Source organism: Hippoglossus stenolepis, chromosome 9, assembly GCF_022539355.2.
Source record: "Hippoglossus stenolepis isolate QCI-W04-F060 chromosome 9, HSTE1.2, whole genome shotgun sequence".
Lineage (NCBI taxonomy): Eukaryota > Metazoa > Chordata > Actinopteri > Pleuronectiformes > Pleuronectidae > Hippoglossus > Hippoglossus stenolepis.
In genome coordinates, this window is record NC_061491.1 from 1,311,504 (window position 1) to 1,326,383 (window position 14,880).

The 14,880-nt window shown below is 39.6% G+C and overlaps 1 protein-coding gene across 4 annotated transcripts; it reads right to left on the reverse strand.

Moving 5' to 3' along the window:
• Nucleotides 1-1,295: 1,295 nt before the first annotated feature.
• Nucleotides 1,296-13,885, reverse strand: LOC118114550. 4 transcript variants are annotated; one of them, XM_047341091.1, is made up of 5 exons: nucleotides 13,803-13,885; nucleotides 5,868-6,079; nucleotides 5,113-5,343; nucleotides 3,221-3,362; nucleotides 1,296-1,636 (listed from the first exon to the last, which is right to left on the reverse strand). In XM_047341091.1, exons 2-5 carry the CDS (start codon nucleotides 6,010-6,012, stop codon nucleotides 1,510-1,512), a joined length of 645 nt encoding a protein of 214 aa, XP_047197047.1. In that variant the 5' UTR covers nucleotides 6,013-6,079; nucleotides 13,803-13,885; the 3' UTR covers nucleotides 1,296-1,509. The 4 variants fall into 4 exon arrangements, with proteins under 4 accessions (XP_047197047.1, XP_035020946.2, XP_035020947.2 ...); XM_035165055.2 differs by lacking the exon at nucleotides 13,803-13,885 and adding an exon at nucleotides 8,318-8,453 and having other exon boundaries at nucleotides 5,113-5,338; XM_035165056.2 differs by lacking the exon at nucleotides 13,803-13,885 and adding an exon at nucleotides 8,318-8,453.
• Between the last annotated feature and the right edge of the window lie 995 nt (nucleotides 13,886-14,880).

A 14,880-nucleotide genomic window follows, 5' to 3' on the forward strand; every position in this document is an offset into this window, starting at 1 on the left:
ATTGTGTTGATGGACTTTTTATATGACCTGGTTTGTCTGGAAGCCCAGAGGATGAAACAGATGAAAGTATGATAAATTAAAATACACATGGTGACTCATAATTACATAGTCCAAATCATAAGACATTTATTTTAGATAAACACACATAAAATGTATTAAATAAATAGAGTCTAAACTGAATTTATGAGCTCTAGAATCTATAAGATACATTTTCATTAAGATACTCCAGAACATACAGTGAGTCATATTAATGACTACTGGACCAGCTTTGAAGAGATTTGTCTTCAAACTACTTGTGAATTAGATTTTGTAACTTTTATTTTCATGATTTCATTATTATGACTTGATATTTAGAAGTCTCCCTTAATCTATTATCTCACGTATCATATTGACTTGGTTTTTTAGGCTTTTCTTTTCTTTCTTTTATCATTTTGTTTGTTGTGAGTTACCCACATGTGTGGCATGAGCTGAAAGGGTGACTCTGGTCTTGATTCCTTCGACAGGCTCCTGTGCACTGAGGCCTTTTCGGGGCAGCAGTGGAGTCCAGATCTCTCCGGAGCACAGTGTGTGGTGTATGATCTGCTACCTCTGTACTGAGAGAAGCTCTGAGACAAGACACTACACAGACACGACACGCTGTGAACGATAAGCACGTGCACACCTCTGGAATACTGCAGGATGTCTACGCAGGTCAAGTTTCTTTGAGCTGAAGCGGTCATGTCCCATGGAGGGAAAAGAGTCAGCATGGCTTGATTTTACAGTTTGCTGAAAGTGACAGGCTCACACTCTGTCATTGTGTACATATTAGTATTGTACTACTGTAAATGATGTGCATATGTATTTTCCACGTGATCACAGCAACACCATTAAATGATTCTCCCTTGATTTACAGTTTTGTTTTGAGTGTTTAACTATTTAAAACATCCCCCTGTTTTCCTTATATTCTGAACCACCCTCTGACATGTTAATGTTTGTGCGTGTAGCCTAGCTACCATTGTGCTGATGGTAGACTAGCTTTTGTCCCTGCCTTTCAGACAGCCACTGATGAGAGGGTTGGGATAAACCATTATGATTAAGGGGATTTATACTGGAAGTTGTTCATTGTGTGGTTTAAATAAATGTATCTCTTTGGGGGGGGTTTCAATTTGAAATATGCTGTTTAAGTCTTTCTTTAAGTCTATTCACATACTACTTTGGGCCCAGTGTGTTTCTGTGTCCTTCTTCCCAGTTTGTATTTTGAAACAAACACACCTGTTCCACTAATAGTAGTATTTGTTGCACAAGCACATCAGTTGTATGAAGGCATCTCTTTACTCCAACAACATGTCATTATGGAGCTCATATTTTGAACCCACGGGGGGGCCCTATCTTTGGACAGCCGCAGCCCTTATCAGCTCAGGCCGGTTTCTCATCACTCTTTTTTGTCTGGTCTGTGTGGAGGCTCTTTACGGGCAGATTGGCTCAATCACTTTACTGCTCCGGGCCCTGCTGTCCTCTGTTCTTCACATCTTATGAGTCCTCCATTGTGATGTCATCAGAGGGTGATTGTGGCATGCTGTGGAGGACTGCACACTGGTCTCCTGTGTTGTTTGGTTTGACATCAGGTTCTTGAACACGAGGACTATCTGCTGAAGGCCTACAAGGAGCACACAAACATAAAATCTCTAAACACATCCTTTTTTATATGTCAGGGACCTGTCTAACCACTGGACACACACTAATTACACTGTCATAAAGTTCATTCCAAAACAATAGGTGTTGGACTCTCTCCTTCTGCTGATAAAATACACAACTTTACAAAGGCTACCTGCTGAATTGCGGTTTACACCCACACAAACTTGACATTCGGTTTCATTTAGCTATGAATATTTTTAAATGAACATGAAATAGCTCTGTGCATTTGTGTATGGGTTCTCATGTACATGAAATTTAATATGAAAAGGTAAAAAGTAAATTTGCAAATCTCAACATTTAAAAAAGATGGCACCAAATAGTGTTTGTTTAAATACAATGTATTTTAATGGTTGAATTCGATTTAGCTGCTTCAGTTCCAGGGTCCATGCTGTTCATAGTGGCTCACTGTCCCAGGGCTGTGAACCTTTGTTTTTTTTTACTACTTTAATTATATTAAAGTGTTCTACTCTAATTAAAAAGTAATAATATAATAATTCTAAAATAGAGAGTGTAGAAGTGTAGATGTCTGTGTTTATACTTCTGGACTTTAATATTCTGTGGATATAGAACATAGAGGATGATTCCCAGTGATAAGGGAAACTCCTTTTGTCTGGTCAAAGTTTTCATTATCTTTTGATATGACTGGTAGGATTCCAAAACATTTACTGTACACATTCATGTCCTCTGAGGGATGAACCAGAGGCATTTCTCCCACGGCCACTGAGCAGAACTCTCAGTGAATGTGTCACTTTATAATTGTGCCATTTAATGAACTTTGTAATGTCTCAGGGCCACAAATACAGTTTATGACTCTTAGTCCATGTGCTTAATGGTCAGTATTTAAATAGCACTTTTCTAGTCTTGATGACCACTCAAAGTGTTTTACAGTACAGTTTTTTTTCATTCACGTTTAGTGCACGAGAGCGGCACAGCCGTCAGGGGCAATTTGGGTTCAGTATCTTGCCATAGGACACTTTGGCATGTGGAATTGGGAAGACTGGGACCAGCTGCCCCTTTTCTCACTGTAAGGACAATTTCATATCTTTCTTGTCTAAACCCTGTTTGTGGTAATTATACTAATAAGGATTAAGCCTAAAATAATCGCTTTGTATGAAAAGGTTGAAAACTATACAAGTTTTATGCACAAAATCCCTGTGTTCTTCCATGTGTACAGTTAAGTATGATAGGAGTTTTATTTTTGTACAGAATATCCTGTAACTTCATCCTCTTTGAGCTTTTTAGGGGGTTTTGTAGTTGCTTGATTCCAGGGATAAAACAGATTCCATTCAGACAGAGTGGGCATGGCCCTTCACATGCACTGCAGTTGTTCTGATTGCTTGGGAAAATATTTTTTGCCTCCACACCCTCCAAATGACATCACTTCTGAGACCTGTTTTGGAGCTCTGCTGTAGTTTCTGGAAACAAGGGTGAAAACCACAGATGTGACGTGAAAGATGTTGTCCAGGGAACAGTTCATGAAATTGATGCAGATGTCCTATGACTTGTAACAGCGTGTTTCTCGATCATCAGCACTAAGAACTTGTACCTTATCTCCTCTGTCTGCGAGTCTCGGTCCAAATCCTCACAGCGTGTTGAAGGAAGATACAGATGAAGTTTTGAAACCCTGACGGCGCCGGGCCGTCCGTCACAAGCCTGTCTCTCATTGTTCCATGGAGTTATGGGATTTTCTGGGAGGAGAAGAGTCGCAGTCAGATGTTGCTTTGAATTCAGTCACATCCTTGCTGCAGATGTCATTTACAGCTTGCCAACAGTCCAAACACTACAAGCTGGGACTGGGTGATATATGGATACATCTGAACAACTGTGTCTGCCTATCACTTGTGGATATCCAAAAGGCAATTACCCAAACTGCAGCAAAAACATCCACTACTCTCATTCCAAATAATACAGAAGGAATTCAACAGACAAATTTTCATGTCAATTGGCAATGAAATTAGTTCATTTGTTTGAGGTACCACAAATAAGTACAGCTGTTCCTGCCCAAAGCTAAAAGACAAATTCATTCCTGCATGATGCCTGGATATGATTATGGAAACCTGCAGTCAGATGGAAGCTATTGTGTAGTGTGCATTGGGGAAGGTTGTGGCTCAGGGAGGAGAACGGTCCTCCTCTAACCACAATGCTGGCGGTTCGATCCCAGTCTTCCCCAGCTGCATGTGGAAGTGTCCTTGGGCAAGATACTGAACCCCAAATTTACCCATTCTCATAGAGTAAAGTTGTGCACATAGACACACTGTATGAGTGTGCTACATACAAACTAAGCTGGCTTCATATGATATTCAGTTGAATTTAATTCAAACTACATTATCCCAAGGCACTTTACAAAGGTGGAGATAATCGATAATATTATAGAGAAAGTCAACATTTCCCACAATGAGCAAACACTGACTGTGGAAAGAAAAAACTCCCTTTAACAGGAAGAAACCAGCAACAGAACCAAAAACAGCACAGAACTGTAGGGTTTTAAAATCTCAGAACAACATGGAAAATCTTTCGATCAGTAAACAACTGCTCAGGAGTGGGACAGTGAGATTGTCCCCCTCAGATTCCGACCATCACTCATACTGTATTTTAATTTACATTTAGAAGTTTCGCTTTTTTCTAGACTGAAATGCATTGAGATTGTGTTTATGCTATGCCCCTGAAACAGTCCAGCACATACTGTACAGTAGGCGTAAGATGCAAGCTGGGACAGTGTATACTGAGAGGCATGGATTAGAAGCAGCAAAGTCCCAGTGGGACATACCAGAAGGTATGATCCTGTGGAACGTCATGTTCCACACTGACAAACAGCTGCTGGCTGATCTACCAAACATAGTGGAGGTAGACAAGGGGCAGAAGAGGGCAGTAGTGGAAAATGTAGCAATCCCAGCTGACAGTAACATCAAAAAGAAGGAGCACCAGAAGATGGAGAAGAACCAGAAGAATAACTGGAACAGATGTGGAAGGTGACGTCCAAAGTGGTCCCCATAATAGGACCATTAGGGGCTGTGACCCCTAAACTGGGAGAGTGGTTCCAGCAGATTCCAGGTACAAAATCGGAAGTCTGAACCCTCAAACTCCCAGGCCTCTGTTTTAAGTATGTATGTATGTAAGTATGTAAGTATGTATGTAAGTATGTGTATGTATGTATGTATGTATGTATGTATGTATGTATGTATGTATGTATGTAAGTATGTATGTATGTATGTATGTATGTATGTATGTATGTATGTATGTATGTAAGTATGTATGTATGTATGTATGTATGTATTGTTTTTATATCACTTATTGTTTTGATAAGTGATATAAAAATGTACTCAAAATAATATTATAAGCACTAAGCTTCTGAACTGTTGAGCATTAGTATTCGGGTAATAGCGATTGTGTATCAAAGTTGTGTCATGGTAGAAGTGGTGGTGGTGCAATGCTATTCACCTGCTGTGTGACTGACTTGATCTCTGTGGTGGCCAACAGAGGCAGCTCCAGCCTGAGGGCTCTCCACGGCTCTCTTTCCGGTCCTGGCCCTGGCCGCTGGTTTTGCTTTGCTCTCCAGCCTTCCCTTGAGACCGCTCAGCAGTATCAGTCTCCCATCTCCTCCCCCTCTGCTCTGAGGTGTCACCCTGCCACTACCGGGCCTCTGCTGGAGGGGACAGCAAAACCCCTGCACTGTGACAGGAATCATAAGAATTATACTATTTATCATATCATTTGTACTTCGAATAACAAGATATATTTACCACCACAATAAGGAGGGGTACTTTCACAGACACAACCCACAAATGACACAACACTATATGAAAGGACAAGACATGATAACAATTAATTAAATGAAATCACATAACACAAAAATTAAATGATAGAGCACAGAACAGAATAATCAAACAAGACAGAAAGCGAAATAAAACGGGAAAATTAAACCACACAACTAGAGATGACAACAATGTTGCACAAAATGACGAGACACCACCCAAAATGACAAGATACAGACAGAGCTCCAACATGACACCTATGAAACAAAAGAACCACAAAGTGTAGTGAAACAACAGAAAAGGGAACAATATGAAACAACCCAGGACTAAGGGAAATGACAAATTATACAATGACACAAAACTAAATAAAATCATTCATAACATTCGCCATTTGAAAGACCCACACTGACTCTGTGCACAGAGACAGACAGATGCAGTCACCTTGCAGGCCAACGGGCTCAGAGTCTCTGCGGGAAAGCTGTGTGTCTGCACGGGACCGTGGTCCTGATGGAAGCAGAGCGAAGGCTGTCCTCTCATGAAAGGGGTTGGACCGAAGGTTTGTCCTGTGCTTGCTGTGGACATACATACTTTCATCTGCACCACACTCGCTTGATGGTTCCCCCTGTCATTTGTCACACATCCAACATGGCAACCTGCAGGGACAAATGATCCACAGTCAGTGAACAGTCAGTAAGTAACTTGGTAAAATGGTAAATGGACTGTATCTATATGGTGCTTTTCTCGTCTTATCAACTACTCAAAGCGCTTTAGAATTCACATTTAACCATTAACACAGCGTTTCTATACCTTTTCTATCACACACCATTCATTCAATGCTAGCACAACCATCAGGGGTAACTTGGTGGTTGGTCACGCAGACCAGAGGAGCCAGTGATTGAACCACTGACCCTTTGCTCAGTGGACAACCCACTCTCTCTCCAATGTCACAGCTGCCTACACAAATAATCAAAACAGCACGACTCCCATACAATGAGTTGTTTTGTATTGTTGAGTCGAAAGTTGATAAGTGAAGCCTTGGTATTTCAAATGGGTGTGCCCTGTGTTTTTGTAGAATGAATGCATTAAATAAAAAAAACTACTTCAAAGTATCTTGGCAGAATCTGCATTGGATTTATTGTTACGGTGCTGAAAAAAAAAACTGGCAGTTGTTTGCATCCACTAAGTGAAACCAGGATTTACACCAGATTCAGTATGTTAGCATAATGTGTCAACCACATGGCCTGGCCTGACTATTCCTCTCTGCATACAGGAAGCTCCTTTTAGTAAATCTACAGTCTGCACTGCCATACATACAGATGGGTGAGAAATAATTACGGAAAAACACTGTGTCTTTGTAGGGCTGCTGAAGGGATGTACAGTATTCAAAGATCTTCCCTCATTTAGTGACGTGAGGACTGTTAAGTATTAAGCTGGGTTGTTTGGGATGTGTTGGTTACAGTAAAACCCAAAGCATACGATGAATATTATTTTCATTTTCATTAAACCACTCAGTGAACCTTATCAATAGTGTATCAATGTTGAGTTTTGCTGATAATCAGTATTGCTGATATTTGTTTTTTCCCACCCTGGTCTCTGCACTCGTAATTTCACAATTCTTGTGGTTCCATAGTTCATAATTGGTAAAAGATCAATGAACTACAATGTCCCCACATAAAGTCTGGGGCCTGTGTCATCTCTCTATAAATACAATAGCTGATGAAGGCATAACAATTTCTAAAAGTATTAAATAAATTCTAAGCATAGTTGTCAAGAATATCCAATCAAATGAAATGGAAATCACCATGAACTCCATTTATTTAATACCAGACTTGGTGTAGTTTTGCACTCAGGGCCGTCACACCTTCATGTTAAATGGAGGTCACAGAATACACGTATGTGGCTAAGGAAAGGCCATTGGACACTGAGGTTACACATTGTACAGTGCAGCAGCAGCAGGGATTGTTTAAACCCTTTTGAGTAAATGAATGCGGCACCACATAAATCGTAGGGCAGCGAAAACAATTTTGATTGAAGAGGGCAGGGGTAAATGAGGCCTTGCGACTTTTTTTTTTAAGCAGTACATTTATTTGCTCAGCAGAAGTTTCAGTCATCTCATCAACTCCATATTGTCATATTGGTTTGAGCAGGCAAGGCAGATAAGATGTGGAAATTTAATAAAGCCGACCAGTGGCAGGCAAACTGTCAAACTCTTAACTAAAAAATAAAAAATAAACTACAGAAAGCAAAAGGAACAAACTAGGAAACAACAGGGAACAACACTATCCAGGAGGTGAACAAACAAAATGACACCATGGGAGGTGAACACAGGTGAAACACATCAGGGTGGGGCGGGTTGTCACAAATGAGGAAAACTGGACAGGAAGTAAAGCAAGACAAAAATATCCAAAAACCAAACACAAGGAAGTAACAAGGCCGAAGTCTATAAGTACAAAACAAGTCCAAATGTCCAAAAGTTCACAACTGTGACAGAATCATGATGTAAAGAAACCTGCTGAAATGAGAGAGAAGCCCTCAGACTGACAGACTGTTACACTGTCAGTACACTAGTAATGGACTGTTTGACTAATTGGGGGATAGGTCTGTGTCTATGACAGACAGTTCTTTCTATCCTGGGACAACACTGCTCAACAGTTCACACAGCTAGCACTTTTTTACAAGCCCCTTTTAACAGCCTGACACATTTTAAAGAGAAACAGAAGGCTCAGCCCTCTGGAAATGATTGTGCCGCGCAATTTCAGTGACTTGGACAAGCAGGGTTATCGTGAGTGTTTTAACTTAAAGCATGTGTGTGGTTAGGGTTATGGGTTACAGTTCATTACACTGCCTTTCAGCTAATCTCTCACAATGATAAAAACTGTGAATGCTCTCACCTGCTCTCCTTTAGACACTCTTTCGACACTTCCTCTTGATAAATCCTGTGATGTTAAATTAAATCCCACTTTGTGCTTTTCCACCGAATATGGATCCACACCCAAGAGCTGATTTTGCCAGTATGGCAACTCTCTGCTGTTGCTAAGCAACCACAAGCCTACTCTCTGGGTCTGTTTGTGGTGGTAACATGGGATGGGGTGGGTGAGGGTGTCATAGTTGTCCACTGTCATAGTTACAAGCCTTGGTCTGTGTCACACAATGGCATTATGGCTGATGTTTTAACAAGGCTTTCTGGTTACCATGTATAAGAGCCACAGTTCCAGCTCAACAATGGACTAGAAACCGCTGATGGAGTAAGTCATGTGCATTCACACCCAGCATAAGTGGTTTATTTGACCTTTGCTGTTATTCTTTCAGTTCCTTGGGTCATTTGGTGGGAACATTACTGTTGGAACTTGGCAGCAGGAAATAAACATGCTAACACGCCTCTGCCATGAGAGCTGTGGTACAGGAGAGAGAACATATTCCAAACCAAAGCCAATAAACAACCCTCAAATCCAGTATTTATGGGTGATAAGGAGAAGGATGCGGTTACTTTAGCAAGTGAGGCTTTGCAAATCAGAGTCTGGACTGACACTCATTTAGCTAACTCCATGTGTTCTTACCTGATCGGAACAACAGGGCTGTAATCAGATCTTCTATCTGAGATAATCTTCATTATATCATTATACTGTAATCCTGATGACAGAAGTAAGGCTATTGTCTTGAACATGTTAATCTAATGGCAGGGTTTGACTCCAAAAATGATTTGGTCAAGATCATCTTCCTCTGTTTCAACGCTGTCTGATTCATTGGTTAAATCAGCAGCTATGAGCAAAGGGGGTGGTGAGAAGTTCTCCACAACAGAGATCCGACTATCCTGATAACTTTCCATGTTGAGCTGCTAACAACTGGAGATAGGTCGATGAACACACAACATTTCTTTCTTTCATAACATAGGTAAGTAAAGAGCTGTTAATTCTGATGCTGGCTGTAAAGCAAAAGCAAAAAGCTACATCTTGTACTATAAGTGTGTAAGTGTTATTTGAACATCTCCGAACAGATAAAATGCCTGTTTGTGCACTTTTGTAGAGGGTGCAATAACCATTTTAGCCTTGTGGTGGTATTGGTACATCTTAACTTTTTAATCTTATTTTACATTAAACAAAAAGCAGGCAGTTTTGGAGCTGATTCAATAAGGATGTTTATGTTTGCCACATTAGAATGTCAGTCTCATCTACAAGATTATAATAGAAAGCATGTGTGTGCACTTTCCACAGGTCTTTAGGGACAGTGTTTCACATGACCTTTCACCACTGCTGCCACAAGCAGAACACTCTGCCATGTTTTGTACCTGCTGGTAACTGGTTCAGGCAGTTGGACGTGGAGCAGCTCAGCTGGAACAACAGCAGTGATAAATGCTCTGAGTCAGACAGTCAAAACAAGATGGATAATATGGCATCACAAACTGGTCTTCAAACCATCAATCTGCTTATTTCTGTTACCGCCATCAAGTTTTTTACTATAAGTGAAAACTTTAATTATCCCTGAGGGAAAATTGGTTTTCTGCAGAGATAAACAGTATCAGCACAGAGCTTTCCCCTCATTCCTCTCGCCCTCCCTCTCACCCCTCCAGCCTCCCAGGACCATTCAATCTCCCACACTAACTTTTCTTTTTCTACATGTGACTGAATTTGCTCATATATTTCTTTATTGTTATATTATCCTGTTAAAGCTCTTCTCTCCCACGCAAAAAAATGTCTAAAATCTTCAGAGAAGCAGTAATGTAATGGCCACTGCAATTGTGACGTAATCCTCTTTTGCCAAAGGCTCAGGTAACCAGAATTGAACATTAAGAATCTATGCTTGTAGAACTATCCTAACAAATGTGTAAGGGTGAACACGATGGTGCCATTTGAAAACACAAATTATATGGTGGTCATTGTTTTCAGTTATATTGTCACAATCCAGTAAGTATTGGACGAACTATAATTATTAATAAAAACACATTATAATTCATCCAGGGAAAACCTGATTGTGTTCATCTGAACTGGTTTATCTGCAGTGAAGATTAAATAGTCAATGTTTTACATAGAATGAAAATGTATTTACTTGACTGCTGTTGTTTTTTCATAAATAACATGTCAGCTATTTCAGAGGTCTGTTGAGCAATTGACACAATCTTCAGACCTAACTTCACAACTTTTCAAAATAAAAGCTCTGTAATATATCCTTATATAAGGGATTGCAGCAACAAATGTTTATCAACAAAAAATATCTTGCAGCGAGGACGTGGACGATTCAAATGGGTCTGCGGTTTTTCAGTCTATTTATTTACTATTTTCATCAAATTCAAATTTTATCAAATGTTATTTGTATAGCCCATATTCACAAATCATATTTTGCCTCATAGGCCACTTAGACCTTGTGTTGATTAGCTTTAGAAGAGATAATACAGGAGTCCTATACTGTATATGTTTGATGGAAATCACAAGGGAGGGATATGTGCGATTAAAAAAGGTTACATTTCAGTATGTGAAAGTCAAACCAGACAGTCATGATGCTTTATAAAGATGCCTCTAAGAATTTAAGAGAAAATAGATCCAAACCTCGTTACTTTAATTTTGTTTGGGGCTCTTGGTTGTGTCACTGTTATTGTACTACAGTGAAGAAGTGAACATTATAATGACAAAAGAAAATAGAGAGATGAGTCAAAACATAAAAACATAGACCAAACTTAACCTTGGTAACACACTCTCCTAAACAGCAACATCAAGAGTTTACACCCTGCCTATTAATATGGGTGGATACATAGTGAGGGAAAAGGAAAAATCTCTGTCCACTGTCAGAGTGGACAGAGAGAAGAGAAACCCCTCTGTTTCCATTTGTATTCTGGAATTAAAGTTCCTGATAATAACAGTGTGTAATAAACTGGACATATACTAGACCACACTCTGTCAAACTGATTGGGAATGAGCTGTTTAGCTCACATGGATGGACACACTCTGAAGTTTTAAACACTTGTTGACTTTTTTCCTTTGTTAAAACATCAGATATCCTACCTAGTAACACATGCTTGATGTAATGTGACGTTGTAAATACAGTGTGAGCATGCGAAAGCTCATCAGAAGAAATCTGGAAACGGAATACATGAAAAGTACATGAATGTTTTCGCTCAAAAAGCACAACTGTGCCAAAATAAAGAATGTTAACACGCCCAAAATGTCAATGGAAATGTTTGACACTTTGAGAAATATGACTATTCACTCTGTGAGAGGCTGAGCTATGCTCCCATTTGCGGCATGTATATCCTTATATTGAATCAATAACTATATAAAAATGGACGTCATATCTTCACTTTCAATCACTTTACATAAGTGAAGTCAATCCCAGATACGGCACTGCCATATTTCCCTGCCTAGACTCCATTTGGACCCTGGAGTCAATGCAGGGGTGATTGTGGAGGGGAGCTGTGGTATCGAGTTCTCCCCCCACCATACTGTCAAGTTACGTCATCGTTCAAAATAGTACATGAGAAACTATATCATCTCAAAGCACAAAGCTCTGTATAAAAAACAATGTAGAAATACGGGGATGTCGAATTTAGAGATAGATTGTGGCAGTTGATAGTTGACCATCTTGAAATTGGTGATTTACAAAGGATGTATGAAAGATTAGATAGTGATTGTGCTCTGGGCAGCAAGCTTTCTATAGCTATAGCTATTTATTAGCCGGGTTTTGTATTTGTAGCAGTGAATAAAATGTGTCATAACCAACAGGACACATATGTCTGCAAGAAGAGAGAGGATCAGGGCAGAAGTGGAGGGGATCAGCAAGAAAAAGAAATGGAAATATATGGAAGCAATGTCCTTCCTGAAATCTTCCATGACAACGAGAAGGTAATGTTAGCTTATCCAAAAATGCATTTTATTGTGACAGCCGCCCAGCATGATCTCATAACTCTGATAACTGATTCTGATTTTGTTTTTCAAGAAGCAAGGACCACAAAATCTTCCTCGCTGCTCAACTCCATACTGCAAAATTTCAGGATGACACAAATAATAAGATGCATAGGACTCTTTGTGAAAGGTTTCTGTGCATCTAGTTTTATTAGAACACTTACAAAAAAACTGACAAAAAATACAGACTTTATATGCTTTAACAAATTGACCTTTAGTAGATATGATGATATCATTTTTACCATGTACACCATCTTAGTTAAGAATGCTATCATGGTAACAATTGCTAATTAGCATGAAACACAAAGTAAAGTTGAAGTAATGGAAAGTAGTTTAGCTGGTATTGGGACACAGTTGGACTAGGCGATATTTTGATGCAATCATAGCACCTGTAGATGACCAGATGTTAATCATCAATGGGACATGAACATCTGTAGAGACTTTTATGTCTGTATAACTAATAGTTGTCAAGATAAGTCTGGAGTCCCGGTGGTGGACCAATTGTCTGACTGACTAACATTATCATCTCTAGAGCCTTGAAGCTACATCACATTCACCAGCAAGCAAATAAACTGAAAAAGTGGTTCAACTAAAACTATAATAGCATATATTTGGATTCCTTATCAATTATCAGAGGGTATATTTCTATCTTTACTGTGGATGTACCAAAACTCATAATCAAATCAGTTTGTTGCAGAGAGTGAGCCAGAGTGCCTCTATAAAAAATAATTTGCTTACAACCAACTCACAAAAAAAGAAGAGGTTGTAAACTGACGTCACTGGAGTAATGGGAGATCATAAATGCCCCCACTCCCTGAGTATTGGCCCAGACTTGCCACCAGAATTCCCACTGAAACAAGATGCTTGGCAACAAAATCCTCTCCAAAACAGATCGGCTTGTGATGGAATGACCCTTCAAAACTCCATGTCATATTCAAACCTGGAAACATTTCCAATGAGGCAACTTTGTTTTTCTTTTTTCTTAAACTATTTCAAAGTCAAGTTCTGGTGGATTAGACACATTCTGAAGCTGCCATCTGTCCAGCAGCTATTCTGTATTTGTGAAACAGATGAGGTCAGTGAAATCCAAGTGAATCCTCAGTTATATCATTTGTCGGCCCTTTTGATCAATTCGTCCCGTCTTCCTGAGAGCCCCCCCAGTGAAAAGAGTCCCAGTGTGAGCTGATGATTCAAAGAATGTGGAAATATTTCACCACACTGCTGCCCTTGTCTAAAGGATCTTCACACTATTTTCCTCTCAACATTTTAGGGGGTTTTCCTGTACTGAACCATGATATCATTGTGGTTTGCTCAGAGTTCTCTGTGGGTGGGGATGGGGGGGTTAGATGGGTGGGGGTCATGAAGCTTCACTGGCTCAAGACTCCCACCCATCCCTCTTGAATCTGCACTGCGTTGATGAGGTGTTTCATTACACCTCTTGTGAGTTTTTGTGACTTCAGCCGGGAGAAATGTGAGAGTACTTTACCCTTTCAGCTGCAGCAGGTTTTGGGTAATGAAGCAGCAGCATCACAGCACCATGAAATTGCTGTAAGCCTGAAGCAGCGAACTGGAAGGAGTACAGGGCAGATGTAAGACATGTGATCTGCTGTAGGCATGGAAGTCTTCACTTTTGGGCTAAGTAATGAAGTGAAAAAAATGGGTAACATTATTTTGGAAGTGCAACACTTATAAATAGTTACACTTCCAAAATAATAGAACTTTAATGTACATGTGCAACACGTTGTTAAATTCAGTGTTGCCAAAATTTGAAGGAAGCCTATGGACACTGACTTCTGTCTATCCAAGCCACCCAAGTGTTACCATAATACAGTAGAATACAAAACGTAGAATAAAAAAAAAAAAATCAGTCAGGGCATGCTGACACAGACACACTGGGAAAAAGGAAGAGCCCTGGGAATTGTTTGCTTTTTCAACTGTCATTGCCACTCCTTTGAAAGTCCACCAATTACTTAGCCAATAAAGATTCTGCTGCTGGCTTTGGCTGCTGCACCGGCACTGGGCTTGGTAAACAACACGTTACTGTGGTATTTATTCTCTTTTACCACACAGTGTTGCATTGACCAAACAATTTGAGCCCACACTTTTATGGTTTGAATGAAACTGTAAAATACCTCTACCAGCCACAGGAAAAACATTTAGCATACCTTTGTTTGAAGTTAAAGCTCCACTACACATTTAAAATTTTACTTAAACAGTGAATCAAATCACTCTGTGTAATGTGAAAGCTCGAAACCACAAAGAATTGTCTGGAGAGACTTTTAATATCTTGAATCTTAATCTGAATCTTAATCTTAATAATCACTAATTACAATATTCAATACGTAATTGTCATTGACGAGGTGTATTTGCATTCTGCCTAGTGTCAGGCAGTTTCAGCCCTATATCTGGCAAGCAAGTTTATTTATATAGCACCGTTCAGATACAGTTCAAATTGCTTTATTAAACATAGAAATATAAAAATTCACATGACTATAAATCTGGGCGATTCAAAGTGCTTTACAAAGGCATAGAAAAATAAAAATACATGAAACAAAATGAAACAA

Excerpts from the sequence above, each read along its gene's own strand:
- LOC118114550 (XM_035165055.2), bottom strand. The coding sequence starts at position 6,020 with ATGAAAGTATGTATGTCCACAGCAAGCACAGGACAAACCTTCGGTCCA. Across the intron at positions 3,363-5,112 it reads TCAAGTCAGTCACACAGCAG|AAAATCCCATAACTCCATGG; the intron begins GTGAATAGCATT and ends TTCTCCTCCCAG. Across the intron at positions 1,637-3,220 it reads TCGCAGACAGAGGAGATAAG|GCCTTCAGCAGATAGTCCTC; the intron begins GTACAAGTTCTT and ends TGCTCCTTGTAG.